Source organism: Nerophis ophidion, linkage group LG01, assembly GCF_033978795.1.
Source record: "Nerophis ophidion isolate RoL-2023_Sa linkage group LG01, RoL_Noph_v1.0, whole genome shotgun sequence".
Taxonomy (NCBI): domain Eukaryota; kingdom Metazoa; phylum Chordata; class Actinopteri; order Syngnathiformes; family Syngnathidae; genus Nerophis; species Nerophis ophidion.
In genome coordinates, this window is record NC_084611.1 from 7,689,196 (window position 1) to 7,716,378 (window position 27,183).

The 27,183-nt window shown below is 42.4% G+C and overlaps 2 protein-coding genes across 2 annotated transcripts in view; one reads left to right on the forward strand and one right to left on the reverse strand.

The window, feature by feature from the left end:
• LOC133564544 (gastrula zinc finger protein XlCGF57.1-like) overlaps window positions 1-17,965 on the forward strand; it is a 19,540-nt gene extending 1,575 nt beyond the window's left edge. Inside the window, exon 2 of the mRNA XM_061919287.1 lies at window positions 13,718-17,965. Coding sequence (XP_061775271.1) covers window positions 13,718-15,111 — 1,394 coding nt within the window. The 3' untranslated portion in view covers window positions 15,112-17,965. The remainder of the gene's footprint in view (window positions 1-13,717) is intronic.
• LOC133538135 (gastrula zinc finger protein XlCGF26.1-like) overlaps window positions 1-27,183 on the reverse strand; it is a 263,415-nt gene that overhangs the window by 86,201 nt on the left and 150,031 nt on the right. The window lies entirely within an intron of this gene.

A 27,183-nucleotide genomic window follows, 5' to 3' on the forward strand; every position in this document is an offset into this window, starting at 1 on the left:
TTCTCGCACATTTGACCCTCTGATGTTCTGTGTACCTACACTCTGACCTCCTCCTGTCTAGGCGTGCTGTGTGTGTGTGTGGGGGGGGTTTGTGTGTGTACACAGAACATCAATTTCCACACTTCTATTACATCTTATATGTAACAGAAATGTGTCGGGGGGTGGGGGGGGGGGGTGTATGGTGTGTGGTCATTAAATATGTATTCTGATGTATGTTCTTCACAGAAAATGAGCCAAAGCCAGTGAGTCTCAGTTTGAAAAATGCATTAATTGTATCATTTTTCTTTTAATACAAAGTTGAAAACGGGTCCCACGGACAAAAAGTCAAATTGTCGTTGTATTTTTCTCCAAAAAACAAGTTATTTCTTTCTTAATAACTGAGGACTCAAAACAGTAGTACTTCAGTTTTTGTTCGCAATTTGACCCAAAGGGTTTTTTGTATACAAATCATAAAACATTTTTACAATTTCTGTGCAAACTATAATTTGTCTTTGCAATATGGACAGAGATTATTATCTTGATGGACTTCACGGTGGCAGAGGGGTTAGTGCGTCTGCCTCACAATACGAAGGTCCTGCAGTCCTGGGTTCAATTCCAGGCTGAGGATCTTTCTGTGTGGAGTTTGCATGTTCTCCCCGTGACTGCGTGAGTTCCCTCCGGGTACTCCGGCTTCCTCCCACTTCCAAAGACATGCACCTGGGGATAGGTTGATTGGCAACACTAAATGGTCCCTAGTGTGTGAATGTTGTCTGTCTATCTGTGTTGGCCCTGCGATGAGGTGGCGACTTGTCCAGGGTGTACCCTGCCTTCCGCCCGATTGTAGCTGAGATAGGCGCCAGCGCCCCCCGCGACGCCGTAAGGGAATAAGCGGTAGGAAATGAATGAATTAATAATTCATTTTATATATTGATGATATCGCAGTGTCATATTTTTGCTGTAAATTATGGACATACACGAAATGAACACCAATGTTCTATCAATCAATCAATGTTTCTTTATATAGCCCTAAATCACGAGTGTCTCAAAGGGCTGCACAAACCACTACGACATCCTCGGCTTAGACCCCACATCAGGGCAAAGAAATCTCAACCCAGTGGGACAATGAGAAACCTTGGAGGGGACCACAGATGTGGGGACCCCTCCCCTGGGCGACTGGTGCAGTGGACGTCTAGTGGATCTAACATAATATTGTGAGAGTCCAGTCCATAGTGGATCTAACATAATAGTGAGAGTCCAGTCCATAGTGGATCTAACATAATAGTGAGAGTCCAGTCCATAGTGGATCTAACATAATAGTGAGAGTCCAGTCCATAGTGGATCTAACATAATAGTGAGAGTCCAGTCCATAGTGGATCTAACATAATATTGTGAGAGACCAGTCCATAGTGGATCGAACATAATAGTGAGAGTCCAGTCCATAGTGGATCTAACATAATATTGTGAGAGTCCAGTCCATAGTGGATCTAACATAATATTGTGAGAGTCCAGTCCATAGTGGATCTAACATAATAGTGAGAGTCCAGTCCATAGTGGATCTAACATAATAGTGAGAGTCCAGTCCATAGTGGATCTAACATAATAGTGAGAGTCCAGTCCATAGTGGATCTAACATAATAGTGAGAGTCCAGTCCATAGTGGATCCAACATTATAGTGAGAGTCCAGTCCATTGTGGATTTAACATAATAGTGAGAGTCCAGTCCATAGTGGATCTAACATAATAGTGAGAGTCCAGTCCATAGTGAATCTAACATAATAGTGTGAGAGTCCAGTCCATATTGGATCTAACATAATAGTGAGAGTCCAGTCCATAGTGGATCTAACATAAAAGTGCGAGAGTCCAGTCCATAGTGGATATAACATAATCGTGAGAGTCCAGTCCATAGTGGATCTAACATAATAGTGAGAGTCCAGTCCATAGTGGATCTAACATAATAGTGTGAGAGTCCAGTCCATAGTGGATCTAACATAATAGTGTGAGAGTCCAGTCCATTGTGGATCTAGCATAATATTGTGAGAGTCCAGTCCATAGTGGATCTAACATAATAGTGAGAGTCCAGTCCATAGTGGATATACATAAAAGTGAGAGTCCAGTCCATAGTGGATCTAACATAATATTGTGAGAGTCCAGTCCATAGTGGATCTAACATAATAGAGAGAGTCCAGTCCATAGTGGATCTAACATAATAGAGAGAGTCCAGTCCATAGTGGATCTAACATAATAGTGAGAGTCCAGTCCATTGTGGATTTAACATAATAGTGGGAGTCCAGTCCATAGTGGATCTAACATAATAGTGAGAGTCCAGTCCATAGTGGATCTAACATAATAGAGAGAGTCCAGTCCATAGTGGATCCAACATTATAGTGAGAGTCCAGTCCATTGTGGATTTAACATAATAGTGAGAGTCCAGTCCATAGTGGATCTAACATAATAGTGAGAGTCCAGTCCATAGTGAATCTAACATAATAGTGTGAGAGTCCAGTCCATATTGGATCTAACATAATAGTGAGAGTCCAGTACATAGTGGATCTAACATAAAAGTGCGAGAGTCCAGTCCATAGTGGATATAACATAATCGTGAGAGTCCAGTCCATAGTGGATCTAACATAATAGTGAGAGTCCAGTCCATAGTGGATCTAACATTATAGTGAGAGTCCAGTCCATAGTGGATCTAACATAATAGTGAGAGTCCAGTCCATAGTGGATATACATAAAAGTGAGAGTCCAGTCCATAGTGGACCCAACATAATAGTGAGAGTCCAGTCCATAGTGGATCTAACGTAATAGAGAGAGTCCAGTCCACAGTGGGGCCAGCAGGAGACCATCCCGAGCGGAGACAGGTCAGCAGCGCAGAGATGTCCCCAACCAATGCACGGGCGAGCGGTCCACCCCGGGTCCCGACTTTGGACAGCCACCGAACCTGTGCCCCCCCATCCACCAAGAAAAGGGGGGCAGAGCAGAAAAGAAACGGCAGATCAACTGGTCTAAAAGTGCTAATCATTTTTTATTTTATCTATTGAGCTTATTAAAATAAAGTTCAAGCAGCAATGATTGTCACACACACACTAGGTTTGGTGAAATGTGTCCTCGGCATTTGACCCATCTACTTGTTCACCCCTGGGAGGTGAGGGGAGCAGTGAGCAGCAGCGGTGGCCGCGGCCGGGAATCATTTTTGGTGATTTAACCCCCAATTCCTACCCTTGAGGCTGAGTGCCAAGCAGGGAGGTAATAGGTCCCATTTTTATAGTGTTTGGTTTGACTGAGCCGAGGTTTGAACTCACAACCTGCCGATCTCAGGGTGGACACGCTATCTCGAATTTGTAATACATATAAAAAGCACAAGGCAAAACTTTGAATAGTATTTGCAGTAACGGCCTTTCTTTTATTTATTTTTGTTTAATAATTTTAAATAACATACAATACCCGAAACCCTTTTCTACACTCAATGTTTATCAATCAATGTTTATTTATATAGCCCTAAATCACAAGTGTCTCAAAGGGCTGCACAAGCCACAATGACATCCGTGGTACAGAGTCCACATCAGGGCAAGGAAAAACTCACCCCAGTGGGACATCGATGTGAATGACTATGAGAAACCTTGGAGAGGACTGCATATGTGGGTAACCTCCCACCACCCTCAAATAACCCTCTCATCCTCCCACACAGTCACTCCACGTAACACCTTAAGCTCTACAAAGGCTTTACATCATGGGTGTCAAACTCTGGCCCGCGGGCCAAATGTGGCCCTTGAGGCAATATCAAATTAACATTAGAACTGGCCCGCCGCTGTAACACCGCATTCACCACTAATACTCATACTCGTCAACCCTCCCGATTTTCCTGGGAGACTCCCGAAGTTCAGCGCCCCTCCCGAATTTTTCCCGATTTCCACCTGGACAATAATATTGGGGGCGGGCCGTAAAAGCACTGCCTTTGGTGTTCTCTACATGTCGTCACGTCCGCTTTTCCTCCATACAAACAGCGTGCCGGCCCACTCACATAATATATGCGGCTTATACACACACACAAGTGTATGCAATGCATACTTGGTCAACAGCCATACAGGTCACACTGAGGGTGGCCGTATAAACAACTTTAACACTGTTACAAATTAACGCCACACGGTGAACCCACAGCAAACAACATTTCGGGAGAACATCCGCACCGTAACACAACATAAACACAACCGAACAAATGCCCAGAACCCCTTGCATCACTAACTCTTCCGGGACGCTACAATATACACCCCCGCTACCACCAAACCACGCCTCAACTCAAACCCCCTGCCGAAAAGAGCCATTCAATTTGTATTTTTATTTTATTAGATATGCCATTGATATTTTTTAATTATTATTATTTTAAACTCGATTTTGCATGTCGCTATAAAGTTATATAAGCCTTGCTTGGTCAATATTTAATGCAAAACTTTTTTGGGTCCCTATTAAAAGGTTCATTTGTTCAACCTCGGCCCACGGCTTCGTTCAGTTTTAAATTTTGGCCCGCCCTGTTTTTGAGTTTGACACCCCTGCTTTACATAGCTAGCTCATCTTAACTAAAATGGTCATTTTTTTCATCACAATTCACATTGATGGCGACAGCACAATCATAAAACTATCATTCGTCAGAATCCCGGTCATACAGCAGCAGCCAATGGCACATCAAAAATGTTAGGAATTGGTAAAAAAAAGAATTGGAGGAATAACAAAAATGAAAACACTATTTTTCCTGTATTAAAAGGCTATTAAGTAAAAAAAAAAAAAATGTGTTCAGAACCACGCGGTACAAATCCTTAATTCAAGATTTAGTCAAATGTCCTTTGTCCAATGAGAAATTGTGGGTGGAGAATCAAACAACGTGCCAGTATTGTGCTAAATTATATTATCATACGCAAATACGGTGTTAGCTTTCACTGTTATGCTGATGACACCCAACTCTACATGCCCCTAAAGCTGACCAACACGCCGGATTGTAGTCAGCTGGAGGCGTGTCTTAATGGAATTAAACAATGGATGTCCGCTAACTTTTTGCAACTCAACGCCAAAAAAACGGAAATGCTGATTATCGGTCCTGCTAGACACCGAACTCTATTTAATAATACAACTCTAACATTTGACAACCAAACAATTAAACAAGGCGACACGGTAAAGAATCTGGGTATTATCTTTGACCCAACTCTCTCCTTTGAGGCACACATTAAAAGCGTTACTAAAACGGCCTTCTTTCATCTCCGTAATATCGCTAAAATTCGCTCCATTCTGTCCATTAAAGACGCCGAGATCATTATCCATGCGTTTGTTACGTCTCGCCTCGACTACTGTAACGTATTATTTTCGGGTCTCCCCATGTCTAGCATTAAAAGATTACAGTTGGTACAAAATGCGGCTGCTAGACTTTTGACAAGAACAAGAAAGTTTGATCACATTACGCCTGTACTGTATATACCTTTATATACATATATACATACATATATACCTATACTGTATATACCTTTATATACATATATACATACATATATACCTGTACTGTATATACCTTTATATACATATATACATACATATATACCTATACTGTATATACCTTTATATACATATATACATACATATATACCTATACTGTATATACCTTTATATACATATATACATACATATATACCTATACTGTATATACCTTTATATACATATATACATACATATATACCTGTACTGGCTCACCTGCACTGGCTTCCTGTGCACTTAAGATGTGACTTTAAGGTTTTACTACTTACGTATAAAATACTACACGGTCTAGCTCCATCCTATCTTGCCGATTGTATTGTACCATATGTCCCGGCAAGAAATCTGCCTTCAAAGGACTCCGGCTTATTAGTGATTCCCAAAGCCCAAAAAAAGTCTGCGGGCTATAGAGCTTTTTCATTCCCGGCTCCAGTACTCTGGAATGCCCTCCCGGTAACAGTTCGAGATGCCACCTCAGTAGAAGCATTTAAGTCTCACCTTAAAACTCATTTGTATACTCTAGCCTTTAAATAGACTCCCTTTTTAGACCAGTTGATCTGCCGTTTCTTTTCTTTTTCTCCTATGTCCCACTCTCCCTTGTGGAGGGGGTCCGGTCCGATCCGGTGGCCATGTACTGCTCGCCTGTGTATCGGCTGGGGACATCTCTGCGCTGCTGATCCGCCTCCGCTTGGGATGGTTTCCTGCTGGCTCCGCTGTGAACGGGACTCTCGCTGCTGTGTTGGATCCGCTTTGGACTGGACTCTCGCGACTGTGTTGGATCCATTATGGATTGAACTTTCACAGTATCATGTTAGACCCGCTCGACATCCATTGCTTTCCTCCTCTCCAAGGTTCTCATAGTCATCATTGTCAGCGATGTCCCACTGGGTGTGAGTTTTCCTTGCCCTTATGTGGGCCTACCGAGGATGTCGTAGTGGTTTGTGCAGCCCTTTGAGACACTAGTGATTTAGGGCTATATAAGTAAACATTGATTGATTGATTGATCTCGTGTCCACCAGTTGGTATTAGCAACCCAACTGGTGAAAGTCCAAACAAAAAAATCTATGGATCTGGAGCGATTTTATTTACGGTAATGGTTGATAGGGATTCAGAAATGTCTCGCTAAAAAGTTTCTGGGCTTGGACAGGACCAAAACATGTGAGACCGCGTCGCATCCATAGAACTTACACCCATCGCATTTTGGGCTAGTATTCTAAAGATAATAAGAAACTCTAATGGGCGTCTCAATTTTAGCCTTCGAAGCCCTCTAAAATAACTTAAAATCTTTGTTTTATACACACACTGCAAGTATATTATATAATGTAGTAACAGACACCTTCATAACAATATGTAATATGTACAATATTTACTGTATCTTGGTCAGTTTAAAGGGGAACATTATCACCAAACCTATGTAAGCGTCAATATATACCTTGATGGTGCAGAAAAAAGACCATCTATTTTTTAACCGATTTCCGAACTCTAAATGGGTGAATCTTGGGAAATTAAACGCCTTTCTGTTTATCGGTCTTTTAGCGATAACGTCAGAACGTGACGTCACCGAGGTAACACACCCGCCATTTTCATTTTCACATTACAAACACCGGGTCTCAGCTCTGTTATTTTCCGTTTTTTCGACTATTTTTTGGAACCTTGGAGACATCATGCCTCGTCGGTGTGTTGTCGGAGGGTGTAACAACACTAACAGGGAGGGATTCAAGTTGCACCACTGGCAAGAAATCTTCCGCCAGACCCCCATTGAATTTGCCAGAGTGTCTGCCAGCGATGCTAAGACAGACATGGCACAGAGATGTATGGATAACCTGCAGATGCATTTGCAACGATTAAGTCAACGAAATCACAAAGGTGAGTTTTGTTGATGTTGTTGACTTATGTGCTAATCAGACATATTTGGTCACGGCATGACTGTCAGCTAATCGATGCTAACATGCTATTTACGCTAGCTGTATGTACATTTGAAACTAGATACACACATTTAATGCGAAACAAACACTTACCAATCGAGGGATTTAAGTTGCTCCAGTGTCACAAGATGCGAAAGTCCTGATGGTTTGGTCCGCACATTTTACCGGCGATGTTATTAAGGCAGCCATGCTATGGGCCACTTCATTAGGTACACCTATGCTATGGCCGAATAGCGTCAATAGCTATTCGCTCAACAGCTTCAATTTCTTCTTCAATTTCGTTTTCGCTATCTGCCTCCATACTCCGACCATCTGTTTCAATACATGCGTAATCTGTTGAATCGCTTAAACCGCTGAAATCCGAGCTAATGTCGCTATATCTTGCTGTGGTAGCCATGTTGTTTGTATTGGCAGCCCTGTATGACGTCACAGGGAAATGGACGGGTGGATATAGCGATGGTGAAAATCAGGCACTTTGAAGCAGTTTTTCGGGATATTCCGGGAGGTGTAAAATTTTGAAAAAAACTTCAAAAAATAAAACAAGCCACTGGGAAGTGATTTTTTATTGTTTTTAACCCTTTTGAAATTGTGATAATGTTCCCCTTTAAGCAATACCGGAACTTTTTTCCTCGACGCATTTATTTCTGTCGCCATGTCAAAGCACTTCCGGCAACAAATGTGTGTTCCTACTTCCGGAAGCAAACGTGTGTATTTTTTCTAATCATAGCAGACTTGATGATAGACAACAAAGACAACTACTTTTGGACAAATGAAGATTCACAAACTTTAACTTTTTGAAGCTGAACATACGGAGGATGAACTTCTGCTTATAGAAGTGATCAAAGGAGAGTGTGAAACATTGGAGCAGACGGAAGCCGAGAAAGTGAGGTTGGCGTGACGCGACACTGCAAATGTACAAATAGCTATGCAGACATAAATGTCGTGCTTACCGAAAAGCAACTGGAAAAAAATGTCCCTGGCCAGCCTGACAAAGGGAACAAATGTCCATCCATCATAATACATGATACACGCCTGTTATCACAACTACAGTTTATATACGCTGCCAGCTGTGCACAAACAAAACATGAAATGTGGGATAATACTTTATAGATACTGTATGTAGTATCAGCATTTCCCCCAGAAAATTTGTTAGTTAACATGGTGACTCGAGGGGATCGGGGAAGGAGGGTTGGTGGGTGTAAGGATCGTTGTAACTCGGCCTGTCGCCATCATGTCTCCACCTCGTCGCTGCCACCACAGCCTGCGAGGCAATAGACTACAGACTGCGGTGAAGTAGGCCGGCTTTGTCGCACGAAGAAGCCTACAGCTTTTGGTTGTGTTTTCCGCTTTTGGTTGTGTTTTCCCTGAGATACTAAGTACGTCATTATTATGACTTAGTAATATATTAAGTCAAAATAATGACAAAATAATGGCTTTCTATGTCAAAATAATGACTTACAAAGTCAAATTAATGATTTACTGTAAGTAAGCGTTTGCAATAAGCGTTTTTAAAAAAAGAGTTAAGTGGGGCCACATGCTGACGTATGATCAACTCATCATGCTTAATTTATTACAGCATTTGGGAAGCCTGTGGTTGATTTTAATTATGTAAATGTTATATTTTTATCAACATGTGATAGCAGGGACCCTGCCATTCAAAACTAAGCTGCTACATTACTAATGATTAATGTAACTATAGCTGAAAAAATACTGCAATAGGAGAAACTATTCATTCCTGAACACCATGGAGTTCATGTAGGCTTTATGGTGCACTTACATTATTATATCAACTATGAGAGACATAAACTCTTTATTTAACATAATGTCCTATTTTACTGCTTCAACACATACACAGGTAAAGTGAAATAACTTAGTTATTAACTGTAGGTTATTAATGCTTGTCTTTCTCTCAGACAGACAGGGCTTTGCTGTTTGTAACACACGCACACACACCGCAAAATGAGCCAATGTTACGCTAAAAGCTAATTGGCCTTCATCTCAAGGACTGCGAGCGAGCTGAGCTGCCGCTTATGTTTCTAAAACGTCAACGGGCTCATAGTGATGTTGCTAGTAGTTGACTGGGAGGTGTTTGTTATAATTTGGGGAGAGTCTGCAGTCCCCTCCAAGGTGTCTCATTGTCCCAAGGGGTTGAGTTTTTCCTTGCCCTGATGTGGGGGTTGAGCCGCGGATGTCGTTGTGGCTTGTGCAGCCCCTCGAGACATTTTTGATTTAGGGCTATATAAGTAAACATTGATTGATTGATTATCCGTCAGTCGTGTTCAATCAATCGATCAAGCTTTATTGCTGACTCCAACGTCCAAGTAACATACAATCGCATACAGTACATCACTGTTTTTCAACCTTTTCGGCGCCAAGGCACATTTTTTTCATTGAAAAAATCCCGAGGCACACCACCAGCAGAAAACATTGAAAAATGAAACTCAGCAGTTGATATTGACAGTAAAAAGTCGTTCTCGCAATCGTTGGATATGAATTCAAACCATAACCATCAATATAGCTCTTGTCTCTCAGAAGGTGTACTGTCACCACCTGTCACATCCGCCCTGACTTATTTAGAGTTTGTTGGTGTTTTCCTCTCCGTACTGTTTTAGTTCTTGTCTTGCCCTCCTATTGTGTTGTTGATTGTCATGTCATGTACGGATGTACTTTGTGGACACTGTCTGCTCCACAAGCTGGAAGTCTTTGCTGTCGTCCAGCATTCTGTTTTTGTTTACTTTGCAGCCAGTTCAGTTTTAGCTTTGATTTGCGTAGCCGTCCCTAAGCTTTAATACCGTTTCTTAGCGGCACTTGCCTTTTGTTTTACCTGCACCCTGCCCCCCGCTGTCGTCTGCATATTGTGATCACGACACGTGTTCCCGACATCTACAAAGCAAATAGCTACCTGCTGCCACCTACTGATATGTAAGAGTATTACACGGTTACTCTGACAGCACAGGCACCCAACAACAACACATTTTGTGGATTATAATTCTTGGTTTGCAAAACATAGTTTTTAACCCAAATAGGTGAAATTACATAATCTTCCACAGCACACCAGACTGTATCTCACGGTACACTAGTGTGCTGCGGCACAGTGGTTGAAAAAAACACTGCAGTACATAAAACAAAAAAATACAGTATGAGGCATTATCACATAATATTAAAACCAGTGTTTGTGCAAATTCAGTAAAAAGGCTTTTGGTAAATAAATAAAAGCAGCAATAATGTTATGATCCACTGCCCGGATCATAGTCTGAGTTTTTCGAGTCACTTGTGTTTTCTGTTTGTTGTGGACTCCTTTAGTTCCTGTTTGTGCACCTCTGAGCTGGTTACCACAGATACTTATTAATTTTACCGGTCGCTTGTGTGATCACAGACGTTATTTAAGCCTGCTTTTGCCAGTCAGTCGGTCTGGCTTCTTTGTTTGCGTCTTGCTACTGTTACGTAAGTTTTTGCCTGTCTCCTAGCTCTGCTCGTGATCTCTAGTCTGTGCTAAGTTGTAGCCTTAGCTTCCGGTGCGATCGGGCACCTTGTTTCGTCGGTTCGATTTCTGTTTTGTACCTGTTTAGTGTTATTTTTCTATTAAATCATGTTCCTATCTGCAAGTCCTGTCAGCAGTCGTCCGTTTGCATCCTGGGGGAACAAACCCCACATCACCATGCGACCCGGTCGTAACAAACAAACAAATAAATAAAAAATATATACTTTAAAAATGTGTCTACACATTCTATAAAAGGCACAGATACCAGTGTTTCTATATATACGATTGGTACCTAACAGAACTACACATATGATTGGTTATCGTTGGTCCGAGAATGATCTTTAAAATAAGATCATTCTCGGACCCCTGCAGTCTACAAAAACATTTAAACATCAGTTTTCTCTGGGTGGTGTGAAATGTGTTTATCCCTAGATCACAAAAAAAGGTTGCTGGCACTACTACCCCTGGACCTTCCGAGTAGGATTCTAAGACAGTCCTTATATGCAATCTGTAGTTTGCGCAAGCTCTCTGTTTTTGAACATCACCCAGAGGGGTGCTGTGTGATTAGGGGTGCGGTAAGCTCTAAAAAAGCATACAGCATTCTTCTCAGTGTAAGCATGTCGAACTATTGTGCTCCAGACATCATTCTACATGACAAATCAGATAAACATTTGGAAAATTGTGGATATCTACAGCTTCTTTTTGTGTGGCTGGGTCAAGGACATTGGTATCAAGAATCCATCCATCCATCTATCCATCTCTGCTTATCCGAGGTCTGGTTGCGAGGGAAGCAGCCTAAGCAGGGAACCCGAGACTTTCCTCTCCACAGCCACTTCGTCTAGCTCTACCCGGGGGATCTCGAAGCGTTCCCAGGCCAGCCGGGAGACATAGTCTTCCCAACGTGTCCTGGGTCTTCCCCGTGGCCTCCTACTGGTCGGACGTGCCCTAAACACATCCCTAGGGAGGCGTTCGGGTGGCATCCTGATCAGATGTCAGAACCACCTCATCTGACTCCTCTTGATGTGAAGGAGCAGCGGCTTCACTTTGAGTTCCTCCCGGATGGCAGAGCTTCTCACCCTATCTCTAAGGGAGAGACCCGCCACACGGCGGAGGAAACTCATTTGGGCCGCTTGTACCCGTGATCTTGTCTTTTCGGTCATGACCCAAAGCTCATGACCATAGGTGAGGATGGGAACGTAGATCGACCGGTAAATTGAGAGCTTTGCCTTCCGGCTCAGCTCCTTCTTCACCACAACGGATCAATACAGCGTTCTTATTACTGAAGACGCCGCACCAATCCGCCTGTCGATTACACGATCCACTCTTCCCTCACTCGTGAACAAGACTCCTCGGTACTTGAACTCCTCCACTTGGGTCAGGGTCTCCTCCCCGACCCATATCAAGAATCTCCTGGACAAATATGCATCATAAGTGGCTGTGGAGTCTTCTGCTGCGGGATTAGGTCTCTGCTTTTTGCAGATGACGTAGTCCTGATGGCTTCATCTGGCCGGGATCTTCAGCTCTCACTGGATCGGTTCGCAGCCGAGTGTGAAGCGACCGGAATGAGAATCAGCACCTCCAAGTCCGAGTCCATGGTTCTCGCCCGGAAAAGGGTGGAGTGCCATCTCCGGGTTGGGGAGAACACCCTGCCCCAAGTGGAGGAGTTCAAGTACCTAGTAGTCTTGTTCACGAGTGAGGGAAGAGTGGATCGTGAGATCGACAGGCGGATCGGTGCGGCGTCTTCAGTAATGCGGACGTTGTATCGATCCGTTGAGGTGAAGAAGGAGCTGAGCCGGAAGGCAAAGCTGTCAATTTACCGGTCGATCTACGTTCCCATCCTCACCTATGGTCATGAGCTTTGGGTCATGACCGAAAGGATAAGATCACGGGTACAAGCGGCCCAAATGAGTTTCCAGGTCTCTCCCTTAGAGATAGGGTGAGAAGCTCTGCCATCCGGGAGGAACTCAAAGTAAAGCCGCTGCTCCTTCACATGGAGAGGAGCCAGATGAGGATGTTCGGGCATCTGGTCAGGATGCCACCCGAACGCCTCCCTAGGGAGGTGTTTAGGGCACGTCCAACCGGTAGGAGGCCACGGGGAAGACCCAGGACACGTTGGGAAGACTATGTCTCCCGGCTGGCCTGGGAACGCCTCAGGATCCCCCGGGAAGAGCTAGACGAAGTGGCTGGAGAGAGGGAAGTCTGGGCTTCCCTGCTTAGGCTGCTGCCCCCGCGACCCGACCTCGGATAAGCGGAAGATGATGGATGGATGGATGGAAGTTTACATTTCATGATTTAACTTGGCCCTTAAGATGACCACTTTGTTGTTGCAGTTGCAGAACGCATGTTTTTCCCCGTCTTTATCCAAATCTAACTGTAGATGTCAACATTGTGTATGTTATGAAAGATTTATTCATGATTGCTGCCTTTGGTTAAAGCTGAACTTTTTTAGGTTTTGCTCTCAATTGCTTTCTTTTATTTAGTCTCGCTGAGTTTGTGCTGTTCGAAACACTCGTAGCCAGTGTTGGGTTAGTTACTGAAAACCAGTAACTAGTTACAGTTAATAGTTGCTTTATTTCAAAAGTAACTCAGTTTATTTATTATTTTTTTGTATTTTTTTAAAGCCCCGTTTCATGCCCTTTTAACCTTCATTTCAGTACTGTTATTGCACTGTAGAATAATACAATCCGTTGCATCACTGAGCTCTGCTAAGCACTGTGGTCGACATAAAACAAATAAACACAAAGATAAAGTGGGTAGCGAGTTCCAGGAGAAACATCTCATGGCCAATGTCTGAGCTAAAGTGGGTTTGTGTTCCTCAGACGTCCAGCCGCTGATTGGTCGTCAAGAAAAACTTTCCCCTCAGTTGGCAGGAGGGACCTCCTCTTTGAAGCAGAAGACTCCACAGCCACCCCACATTAAGGAGGAAGAGGAGGAACTCTGGATCACTCAGGAGGGAGATTGTCATCTCGGACCACAGGAAGCTGATCTATCCAAGTTGCCACTGACTGTTGTCTCTGTGAAGATTGAAGATGATGAAGAGGAACCACAAATGGACAACCTCTTAGCTCCACTATCAGAAACTGAGGCTGAAGACGAAGTTGAAGTACCTTTGAGCAGCGATACAGACTCTGAAGGTGATATAAAGACTCACACTGACAACAAGCACTCTGAATACCCTAAAGGGAAGAGAGGTAAAACATGTTTGAGCTGCTCAGTTTGTGCTAAAATTTTTAGTCACAGGAGCAATTTGGCAAATCACGTAAAAACACACACAGGAGAAAAACCATTTAAATGTTCAGTTTGCAGTAAAAGCTTTACTCAAAAGAGCAGTTTGACTCAACACATGAGAAGACATACAGGAGAAAAACCTTTCAATTGTTCAATTTGTGCTAAAAACTTTTCCATGAAGAATTATTTGACCCAACACATGAGAACACACACAGGTGAAAAGCCATTTAAATGCTCGGTTTGCTGTAAAAGCTTTACTCAGAAGAGTAGTTTGACGCAACACACGGGAATACACACAGGAGAAAAAACATTTCGGTGTTTGGTTTGTGGCAAAAGATTCTCCCTTAGAAATTATTTGACTCATCACATGAGAACACACACGGGAGAAAGAAAATTTAAATGCTCCTTTTGTTATAAAAGCTTTACGCAAAAGAACAGTTTGACTGGACACATAAGAACACACACTGGAGAAAAACTGTTCGATTGCGCAGTTTGTGGCAAAAGGTTTTCTCTGAAAAATTACTTGACGCAACACATGAGGACACACACAGGAGAAAAACCATTTAGTTGCACAGTTTGTTGTAAAAGTTATACCCAAAAGAGCAGTTTGACTCAACACATGGGAACGCACACGGGAGAAAGACCATTTAATTGTTCAGTTTGCGGCAAAAGCTTTTCTTTGAAAAACTATTTGACTCAACACATGAGAACGCACACCGATGAAAAAGCACTTGACTGCTCAGTCTGTTACCAAAGCTTCACTCAAAAGTGTCACTTGACCAAGCATGCGAAAACGCACAGAGGCAAAAAAACCTTTCATTGTTCCGTTTGTGGCAAAAGCTTTTCTCAAAGGAGCAGTTTGACCAAACACCTACGAGCGCACGCAGCAGAAAAACTGATGAACTGCTCAGTTTGTCGCAAAGGCTTTCCTAAAAAGTGCAAATTGACTCAACACATGAGAACACACAGAAGGAAAAACATTTAGCTGTCCGGTTTGTGGTGAGAGAGTCCGTCATAATGCAGTAAAAACCAGTTAAACTCACACGGGAGAATAACCAACTAGCTGTTTAGTTTGTGGAGTGTTGCGAGACAAACCAACGGCCTCCTCAAAATAAGTTCCCTGCTTCTTTCAAAAATATCTGAATATTTGTACAAAGTGGAACTATCTGGAACATAATCTTATCTCCTACTTGCACCATGCCTTTATTGTATCTGAAGCTTGAAACTAAACCTTCGGGGTCGCCTGGTGTTCATGTTTTGTGTCTACATGACTCGGTGTACAAAATAATCTCCAAAAACCAAATCATTCTATAAATGCCGGTATAAAATTGTGTTCTTCTGACACTTTAAAGACTAATAGACCTGATGGAATCCCAGCAACTGCACTTAAAAAACTGTGTGCTGGCGATCCCCCCCCCCCTGGACACAAAGACGGTTCCATCCTTCTGGAAATGTGCCCGTCTGATTGATAGCGGTACTTAACAATGGAAAGAAAAAAAGATCTGTTGAACTATAAGCCAACACCCCTGCTCTGCTACCCATTACCATCCATCCATCCATTTTTTTCTGCTTCGTCTCGCTCTTCCCAGGGGATCCCGAGGCGTTCCCAGGCCAGCCAGGAGACATAGTCTTCCCAACGTGTCCTGGGTCTTCCCCGTGGCCTCCTGCCGGTCGGACGTGCCCTAAACACCTCCCTAGGGATGCGTTCGGGTGGCATCCTGAGCATAAAAGCATAATACGCGACCACATTCTCAAACCCCTCCACAAACATCAAATTCTATCTCAGGGGTCGGGAACCTTTTTGGCTGAGTGAGCCATGAAAGCCAAATACTATAAAAATGTATTTCCGTGAGAGCCGTATAATATTTTTAACACCGGTTCAAACACTGATGACATCTATGAAACAGACAAGAAGCAAGGAATTAAACAGGGACAGGATTCAATTTAGCTCAATGAGGAGACACCTGTAGACCTGTACCCTTGTCTAGTGTCGTCCCACGCTCTGACAAGAGAATTCTACACCTCCGCTTTCATTTGGACTTTCCCCTGACTACAACAACTAAATGCGCACATCTCTTATTCTTTTTAATAACATCGTTATTCTGAAGCTAACCAATAATAAATAAAATACTTTTGACCATTAATTCGACTTCATGGACAGGTGCGGTAGAATGTTTTATATTTTGAACGTTATTTTTAACACTGTGATTACCAGTGGAATGATTAATTTCTTATCGTGTTAATTAACGTCAGCTAAGATTCATCTTGAGAGCCAGATGCAGTCATCAAAAGAGCCACATTTGGCTCGAGAGCCATAGGTTCCCTACCCCTGTTCTATCTGATAGTACAAATCAGTTTGGACACACCTTCTCATTCACAACACAACTGATGGTCCCAACTCCCATTGATAAAGCCAGAAAGTCCACTTATCAACCCTGACAAGGCACACCTGTGAAGTGAAAAACATTTCTCCTGAAGCTCATGGAGAGAAGGAAAAGCAGCGATCAGATCAAAGGGTGGCTATTTTGAAGAAACTCGAATACAAAACATGTGTTCAGTTATTTCACATTTTATTGTTAAAGGGGAACATTATTACAATTTCAAAAGGGTTAAAAACAATAAAAAATCAGTTCCCAGTGGCTTGTTGTGTTTTTTGAAGTTTTTTTCAAAATTTTACTGGTCTCGGAATATCCCTAAAAAAAGCTTTAAAGTGCCTTATTTTCGGCTCTCTGCGAAGACACTGGCCATTTCCCTGTGACGTTTGTAAACAAACAATGGGAATACCACAGCAAGATATAGCGACATTAGCTCGGATTCAAACTCGGATTTCATCGACTTAAGCGATTCAACAGATTACGCATGTATTGAAACAGATGGTTGGAGTATGAAAGTATTGAAGAAGAAACTGAAGCTATTGAGCGAATTCATAGTCATAGCATGGCCGAATAGCTGCGTTAGCATCGCCGGTAAAATGTGCGGACCAAACGATCAGGACTTTCGCATCTTTTGACACTGGAGCAACTTAAATCCGTCGATTGGTAAGTGTTTTTTTTCGCATTAAATGTGGGTGGAAGGAAACGTAATATAGTTGCAAATGCATCTGCAGGTTATCCAAACATCTCTGTGCCATGTCTGCTTTAGCACCGCCGGTAAATAGCATGTTAGCGTTGATTAGCATAGCATGATAGCATCGATTAGCTGGCAGTCACGCCGAAATCAAATATGTCTGCTTAGCACATAAGTCAACATCAACAAAACTCACCTTTGTGATTTCGTTGAATTTATCGTTGCAAATGCATCTGCAGGTTATCCATACATCTCTGTGCCATGTCTGTCATCGCTGGGAAAATGTGGAGACACTTTGGTACATTCAATGGGGGTCTGGCGGCAGACACTTTCGCACCTTCGGGCCAGTGGTGCAACTTGAATCCCTCCCTGTTAGTGTTGTTACACCCTCCGACAACACACCAACGAGGCATGATGTCTCCAAAGTTCCAAAAAATAGTCGAAAAAATGGAAAATAACAGAGCTGAGACCCGGTGTTTGTAATGTGTTGAAAATGAAAATGGCTGCTGTATTACCTTGGAAACGTCACGTTCTGACGTCATCGCAAAAAGAGCGATTAACAGAAAGGCGTTTAATTCGCCAAAATTCACCCATTAAGAGTTCGGAAAAAAATATATGGTCTTTTTTCTGCACCATCAAGGTATATATTGACGCTTACATAGGTCTGCTGATAATGTTCCCCTTTAAGTACATAACGCTACATGTATTCACTCATACTTTTGATGTGACAATGTAAATAGTCATGAAAATAAAGACAACACATTGAATGAGAAGGTGTGTCCAAACTTTTGTACCTCTACTGTACATTTGACATGTTTTCTTACGTCACCCAGTGGAGGAACAATGCTCTCAACACGCAACAAGGACTAGTCTTCGATATAAATAAAGTTTTTGATCGTGTATGACACGGCGGCCTCCTGTCAAGTTAGGTATCATCTTTTTTTAACAGTCACCAGTCTGTCCTACTGGATGGTTCCACTTCTTTAGCACTGCCCCCTCTCTGCTGGTGGATCACACCCTTAGTTTTGTGTTTGTTTTAACATTTGTTTCCCCTTAAAGGGGAACATTATCAGCAGACCTATGTAAGCGTCAATATATACCTTGATGGTGCAGAAAAAACACCATACATTTTTTTTAACCGATTTCCGAACTCTAAATGGGTGAATGTTGGCGAATTAAACGCCTTTCTGTTTATCGCGCTGGAGGCGATGACGTCAGAATGTGACGTCGCCGAGGTAACACACCCACCATTTTCATTTTCAACACATTACTAACACCGGGTCTCAGCTCTGTTATTTTCCGTTTTTTTGACTATTTTTTGGAACCTTGGAGACATCATGCCTCGTCGGTGTGTTGTCGGAGGGTGTAACAACACTAACAGGGAGGGATTCAAGTTGCACCACTGGCCCGAAGATGCCAAAGTGTCTGCCGCCAGACCCCCATTGAATGTGCCAGAGTGTCTCCACATTTTACCGGCGATGGCAGTCATGACACAGAGATGTATGGATAACCTGCAGATGCATTTGCAACGATAGTCAACGAAATCACAGAGGTGAGTTTTGTTGATGTTGACTGCCAGCTAATCGATGCTAACATGCTACGCTAATCGATGCTAACATGCTATTTACCGGCGGTGCTAAAGCAGACATGGCACAGAGATGTATGGATAACCTGCAGATGCATTTGCAACTATAGTCAACGAAATCACAGAGGTGAGTTTTGTTGATGTTGACTGCCAGCTAATCGATGCTAACATGCTACGCTAATCGATGCTAACATGCTATTTACCGGCGGTGCTAAAGCAGACATGGCACAGAGATGTATGGATAACCTGCAGATGCATTTGCAACGATAAAGTCAACGAAATCACAAAGGTGAGTTTTGTTTATGTTGACTGCCAGCTAATCGATGCTAACATGCTATTTACCGGCGGTGCTAAAGCAGACATGGCAAAGGGATGTATGGATAACCTGCAGATGCATTTGCAACAATAGTCAACGAAATCACAAAGGTGAGTTTTGTTGATGTTAACTGCCAGCTAATCGATGCTAACATGCTATGCTAATCGATGCTAACATGCTATTTACCGGCGGTGCTAAAGCAGACATGGTACAGAGATGTATGGATAACCTGTAGATGCATTTGCAACTATATTACGTTTCCTCCCACCCACATTTAATGCGAAACAAACACTTACCAATCGACGGATTTAAGTTGCTCCAGTGTCAAAAGATGCGAAAGTCCTGATCGTTTGGTCCGCACATTTTACCGGCGATGCTAACGCAGCTATTCGGCCATGCTATGGCTATGAATAGCGTCAATAGCTATTCGCTCAATAGCTTCAGTTTCTTCTTCAATACTTTCATACTCCAACCATCTGTTTCAATACATGCGTAATCTGTTGAATCGCTTAAGTCGCTGAAATCCGAGTTTGAATCCGAGCTAATGTCGCTATATCTTGCTGTGGTATTCCCATTGTTTGTTTACATTGGCAGCACTGTGTGACGTCACAGGGAAATGGCCAGTGTCTTCGCAGAGAGCCGAAAATAAGGCACTTTAAAGCTTTATTTAGGGATATTCCGAGACCGGTAAAATTTTGAAAAAAACTTCAAAAAATACAACAAGCCACTGGGAGCTGATTTTTATTGTTTTTAACCCTTTTGAAATTGTGATAATGTTCCCCTTTAATGATGGACCGGATAAATACATCTGAAATACCTTTCACTAAAATCCCTATTGGAACATTTCCACAGGTGAGACTAGACATTTTCACTCCATTTTTTTATTTTTTTTATTATTGTTGCACTGCTTCTAACGAATGTACGGCGTCCTTCAGTGTCTAGAAAGGCGGCTAGAAATAACATTTATTATTATTATTATAATTTGACTTCTTGCTGGGAATACGCACACTATACCGGAGTCCTCTTTAAACCAAGAATTATTTTTAAAACCTACAATAAATACAGACATAAGACATACTTTCACTGGCAGAAGAAACATTAAATGCTTACTTGGATTCTGAAGAGCCACTTTTTTTGTGAGTGTTTGACTACGTTTGTTTGGTTTTCGTGACGTCACGTGACTTCACCTCCTGTTGTACGTAAACACGTCCATGTGTGGATCTTCATGTTGACCTTTACTGTTTAGTAGTTGTGTTTCAACATCATGTGTCGTTGTCCAAATACTGTTGATTGTCGGGCAACTACTTAATATATTTTTCCAATGACCGCATAAAAAAAAATACAAAAAATGGATGTTGTTTTATTTTTATGATCAAATTGTTGCCCTTTTTGAAAGATAGTTTGAAAGCGGTTTTGTATGGCTTTATCAAAATAAAGATGAAGTAAAAAAAAAAATGTGCACAATTGAGTATCTTCCTTGCTCAACAGTGATGTGTTTATTAGATTTGAATGAGATGTTTGCAACGGTGAAAGACGCTAATGTGTCCTTAAAACTCATCTGTATACTCTAGCCTTTAAATAGACCTCCTTTTTAGACCAGTTGATCTGCCGCTTGAATGAATGAATGGTTTATTTTGAGCCATGCAAACAAAACAAGAGAATGACATAAAATACAAAAGAAATATATATATAAATTATTTTTACACCTACATTGAAAACATTACATGTGACTAATCTTTTGTAGATGTCAAGATTGGCTCAAAAGGGAGTGGGAAGAAGTCAACTTATTAGGTCCCACCCCTATACATATACTATATATATTTACAATATATAATACAATAATATAATTCAGTTCAGTGGTTGCTGCTATATATTGTCTATATATAATACATTTAAATTCACACACACTTACATATATACATATGTACACAACACACACATATATACACACACACATATATACACACACATATACAATTTATATATATATATATATACATAAATATATATATATACACACATACATACACATAATCACATACATACACACATGCATAAACCCAAAATACACACACACCTAATATAAATACTATATATATAATAGTATATATAATATACACTTTTGTCTAGACATTATTAACAGTTTATGGTGCCTATGGGAACAAGCTTTCATTTTGACTGTGATATTAGTGGTTAAAAGTGGATCTGTGGCTGTGGAGCTACTGCCCCTGATCAACAGGACCTGAGGACCACCCTTGCTATGTGTCCTATGTGTCCTATGTGTCCTATGTGTTGCTATGTGTCCTATGTGTCCTATGTGTCCTATGTGTCCTATGTGTCCTATGTGTCCTATGCTGTGCATTAAAAGAGAGGAGGGGAGCCCCCTGCCAGAGGAGTTATCCACCAACATAAGATCCCCCACTTGCCTGCCCTGTACTCCAGATAGTGGACCCAAATCCCTTTTCTTCGTTTCCATCGGCACCAATTCTTTAGTCAGAATTCATATTTGTTTTTACATTTGCAGAAAATTAGTATTACTCAAATTGCATATAGGATTGTTTGTACACACACACACAAACACACACACGCTTCTTTTCTGTTTTCTCCTATGTCCCCCCTCCCTTGTGGTCCGATGACCATGGATGAAGTACTGACTGTCCAGAGTAGAGACCCAGGATTGACCGCTCGTCTGTTTCGGTTGGGGACATCTCTACGCTGCTGATCCGCCTCCGCTTGAGATGGTCTCCTGTGGACGGGACTCTCGCTGCTGTCTTGGATCCGCTTGAACTGAACTCTCGTGGCTGTGTTGGAGCCACTATGGATTGAACTTTCACAGTATCATGTTAGACCCGCTCCACATCCATTGCTTTCGGACCCCTAGAGGGGGGGGGGCCCACTTCCGAGGTCCTCTCCAAGGTTTCTCATAGTCAGCATTGTCACTGGCGTCCCACTGGATGTGAATTTTCCTCGCCCTTTTGTGGGTTCTTCCGAGGATGTCGTAGTCGTAATGATTTGTGCAGTCCTTTGAGACATTTGTGATTTGGGGCTATATAAATAAACATTGATTGATTGATTGATTGATTGAATTCATGTCTGCGTTCCAGATAGATAACGATTAACGCAGTAGCTGCTCATTAAAGGCCTAAAATTACATGTTCTTATTTAAAAGGGGATAACAGGTCCATTCTATGTGTCATACTTGATCATTTTGCGATATTGCCATATTTTTGATGAAAAGATTTAGTAGAGAACATCGACAATGAACTTCGCAACTTTTGGTTGCCAATAAAAAAGCCTTGCCTGTACCGGAAGTAGCAGACGATGTGCGCTTGACGGAGCTCCTCACATCCTCACATTGTTTACAATCATGGCCACCAACAGCAAGAGCGATACGGACCGAGTGTTGCGGTCCACTTCATGGATCGTTTGTTGTTTACTTTTCTGTATGTTTGATCACGTTTTGGACTCTTGCCGTTTCCCTGAGTTGAACACCTCCTAGTTTATACTCGTCACCATGGCAACGTAATTGTTTCACCTGCACTGGCGCACACCGGCCGTTAATTATTGTGTTGTATTTAAGACCGCCTGCTACCTCAGTTCCTCCTGGACGTTTTGCTTGCTTAAGGCAACTGTTATGTTGTGTATTCTTGTTTCCCTTTTGTTTGTTCCACGCTAAGTTTGACTTAGCCTCCGCGCGCTCGGCTCGCGCTACTTCGAACTCTGAACTCTGCCTCTTGCTAATAGTAGCATTTAGCTTCCCCGTGCTAAGACACACCTTTGTTTTGATCTTTTGTCAAGTGTTACTGTGGTTATTTATATTAAAATCTGCTCCTACCTTCATTCCTGCCTGCTCCAGTCCTTTGGCATCGAGAGGTGGCACTCCTCGCGCATCTAAGATGCGACCCAAGCGTAACACCGAGAAAGCGACGATTTCCTCATTAATTTGAGCAAGGATGTAAGATTCGTGGATAAGGAAAGTTAGAGTGAAGCACTAGAAAAAAAAAAGTGGGAGCGATTCAGATGTTATTAGACACATTTACTGGGATAATTCTGAAAAAATCCCTTATCTGCTTATTGTGTTACTAGTGTTTTAGTGAGATTATATGGTCATACCTGAATGTCGGAGGGGTGTGGTGACCGCCAGTGTCTCTGATGGCGTGGCGTGGCGCAGTGGGAGAGTGGCCGTGCGCAACCCGAGGGTCCCTGGTTCAATTCCCACCTAGTACCAACATTGTCACGTCCGTTGTGTCCTGAGCAAGACACTTCACCCTTGCTCCTGATGGGTGCTGGTTGGCGCCTTGCATGGCAGCTCCCTCCATCAGTGTGTGAATGTGTGTGTGAATGTGGAAGTAGTGTCAAAGCGCTTTGAGTACCTTGAAGGTAGAAAAGCGCTATACAAGTACAACCCATTTATGGAAGCCACGGAGGAGCCAAGAAAGTCGCAGCTGCCTCTTTGACAGCTATAGGAACAACGACACAAGCTCCGCTCATGTTTACGGTAAGAGCCAAGTTATTACCACAAATTTCTCACCGAAACCTGCCGGTTGACATGTGGTAGAGAGACATGTTCACTTGACCGCTCTGTTCCATATTAAAGCTTCACAACAAACAAAGAAACACCGGCTGTGTTTGTGTTGCTAAAGGCAGCTGCAATACACCGCTTTCCACCTACAGCTTTCTTCTTTGACGTCTCCATTATTAATTGAACAAATTGCAAAAGATTCAGCAACACAGATGTAAAAAAAATACTGTTTAATTATGCGATTAAAACAGATGACTTTTAGCCGTGAGTGGTGCTGGGATAAAATGTCCGCTCCAATCAATAACGTCACAAGCACGCGTCAACATATGCGTCATCATTTCGTGGAATGATGACACTTCGCGGGAAATTTAAAATTGCAATTCAGTAAACTAAAAAGGCCGTATTGGCATGTGTTGCAATGTTAATATTTCATTATTGATATATAAACTATCAGACTGCGTGGTCGCTAGTAGGCCAGTGGTAGGGAACCTATGGCTCTAGAGCCAGATGTGGCTCTTTTGATGACTGCATCTGGCTCTCGGATAAATCTGAGCTGACATTGCGTAGCACGACAAGTAATGAATAATTCCACTTGTAATCACGGTATTAAAAAAAAAAATTCAAAATATTCTCTAAAGTAACAGTACTCATGCATTTTTAATCCATCCATCCATTTACTACCGCACCAGTTCAAGAAGTTGCATTAATTGTAAGAAGTTATTTATTTATTATTGGTTATTGTAGTGTTTACTTTCCTGGGGGTTTTTCAGACCACCAAGCACCGACATGAGAGCCTGTTTCAGGGTTACATTATTGTTTTATTTTTCAATAAGTCTCTGGTTCTTTCCAGCAATTGTCTTTTCCTCTTTTGTTCTCACTCGAGCTCTGGCTCCAGCCCCAACCCCGTCTCTCCTCCTGGCTGCTGCTTATAAACAGAGCGACAGGTGATTAGATAACAAGGCCCAGGTGGGCCATCTACGCACCAGTCGCTGATTTCGAGGCCGATCCTGGCAACACTCCGCTTTGCTGCAGGCCACGCCCCCTCCACAGTTAGCTTCAGAAAAACAATGTTATTACAAAGAATAAGAGACCTATTATACTCTAGAAATGTTGGTCTTACTTAAAAATGCACGCATTTAGTTGTGTTCAGTGTTAAAAAAAAATATTATATGGCTCTTAGGGAAATACATTTTTAAATATTTGGATTATTGGCTCTCTCAGCCAAAAAGGTTCCCGACCCCTGCAGTAGGCCTTGAACCATTAGTGGTGTTGTCGACAGCTGCCAGCTGGCAATTTTTTCTGCAGTAAATCAGCAATATTACCAGTCTGTGAGATCCCCAAAATGTGGTTAATTAATCACAGATTTACAAAATGTATACAATACAGGCCAAAAGTTTGAAAACCCTTACAGGTGACTGCCTCTTTGAAGCTCATTGGGAGAATGCCGAGCGTGTGCAAAGCAGTATAGCTCGGTTGGTAGAGTGGCCGTGCCAGCAACATGGGGGTTGCAGGTTCCATTCCCACTTCCGCCATCCTAGTCACTGCCGTTGTGTCCTTGGGCAAGACACTTTACCCACCTGCTCCCGGTGCCACCCACACTGGTTTAAATGTCACTTAGATATTGGGTTTCACTATGTAAAGCGCTTTGAGTCACTTGAGAAAAGCGCTATATAAATATAATCATTCAATAATTTAATCAGAGCAAAGGGTGGATGTTTTGAAGAAACTAGAATACAACACGTTTTCAGTTATTCCACCTTTTTTCTTGGTTAAGTACATAACTCCACATGTGTTATTTCCTAGTTTTGGTGCCGGCAGTGACAATCTACAATGTAAATAGTTATGAAAATAAAGAAAACACATTGAAAGAGAAGGTGTGTCCAAACTTTTGACCTGTAGTGTGTGTGTGTGTGTGTGTGTGTGTGTGTGTATACATGTATACATACACACATACATATATATGCATACGTGTGTGTATATGTATGTAAATTTATATATATATGTATATATATATATATGTGTGTGTGTGTGTGTGTGTATATACATACACACATACATATATATGCATACGTGTGTGTGTAAGTATGTACATTTATATATGTATATATATATATATATATATATATGATATATATGTGTGTGCTTTTTGCAGATGATGTGGTCCTGATGGCTTCATCTGACCGGGATCTTCAGCTCTCACTGGATCGGTTCGTAGCCGAGTGTGAAGCGACCGGAATGAGAATCAGCACCTCCAAGTCCGAGTCCATGGTTCTCGCCCGGAAAAGGGTGGAGTGCCATCTCCGGGTTGGGGAGGAGACCCTGCCCCAAGTGGAGGAGTTCAAGTACCTAGGAGTCTTGTTCACGAGTGAGGGAAGAGTGGATCGTGAGATCGACAGGCGGATCGGTGCGGCGTCTTCAGTAATGCGGACACTGTATCGATCCGTTGTGGTGAAGAAGGAGCTGAGCCGGAAGGCAAAGCTCTCAATTTACCGCTCGATCTACGTTCCCATCCTCACCTATGGTCATGAGCTTTGGGTTATGACCCAAAGGATAAGATCACGGGTACAAGCGGCCGAAAAGAGTTTCCTCTCTCCCTTAGAGATAGGGTGAGAAGCTCTGCCATCCGGGAGGAACTCAAAGTAAAGCCGCTGCTCCTCCACATGGAGAGGAGCCAGATCAGGTGGTTCGGGCATCTGATCAGGATGCCACCCGAACGCCTCCCTAGGGAGGTGTTTAGGGCACGTCCAACCGGTAGGAGGCCACGGGGAAGACCCAGGACACGTTGGGAAGACTATGTCTCCCGGCTGGCCTGGGAACGCCTCGGGATCCCCCGGGAAGAGCTAGACGAAGTGGCTGTGGAGAGGGAAGTCTGGGCTTCCCTGCTTAGGCTGCTGCCCCCGCGACCCGACCTCGGATAAGCGGAAGATGATGGATGGATGGATGGATGGATGTGTGTGTGTGTATGTACATATATATATATATATATATATATACATATATATATATATGTATGTATGAATATACACAAACCCCGTTTCCATATGAGTTGGGAAATTGTTTTTGATGTAAATATAAACAGAATACTATGATTTAAAAATCCTTTTCAAGCCATATTCAGTTGAATATGCTACAAAGACAACATATTTGATGTTCAAACTGATAAACATTTTTTTTTGTGTGCCAATCATCATTAACTTTACAATTTGATGCCAGCAACAAGTGACAAAGAAGTTGGGAAAGGTGGCAATAAATACTGATTAAGTTGAGGAATGCTCATCAAACACTTATACGGAACATCCCACAGGTGTGCAGGCTAATTGGGAACAGGTGGGTGCAGAAACGCCACCGGCTTGGTTGGGCCCGAGCTTACCTAAGATGAACTGATGCAAAGTGGAAAAGTGTTGTGTGGTCTGACGAGTCCAAATTTCCAATTATATTTGGAAACAAGAGGACGTGGTGTCCTCCAGAACAAAGAAGAAAATAACCTTCCGGATTGTTATAGGCGGAAAGTTCAAAAGCCAGCATGTGTGATGGTATGGGGGTGTATTAGTGCCCAAGGCATGGGTAA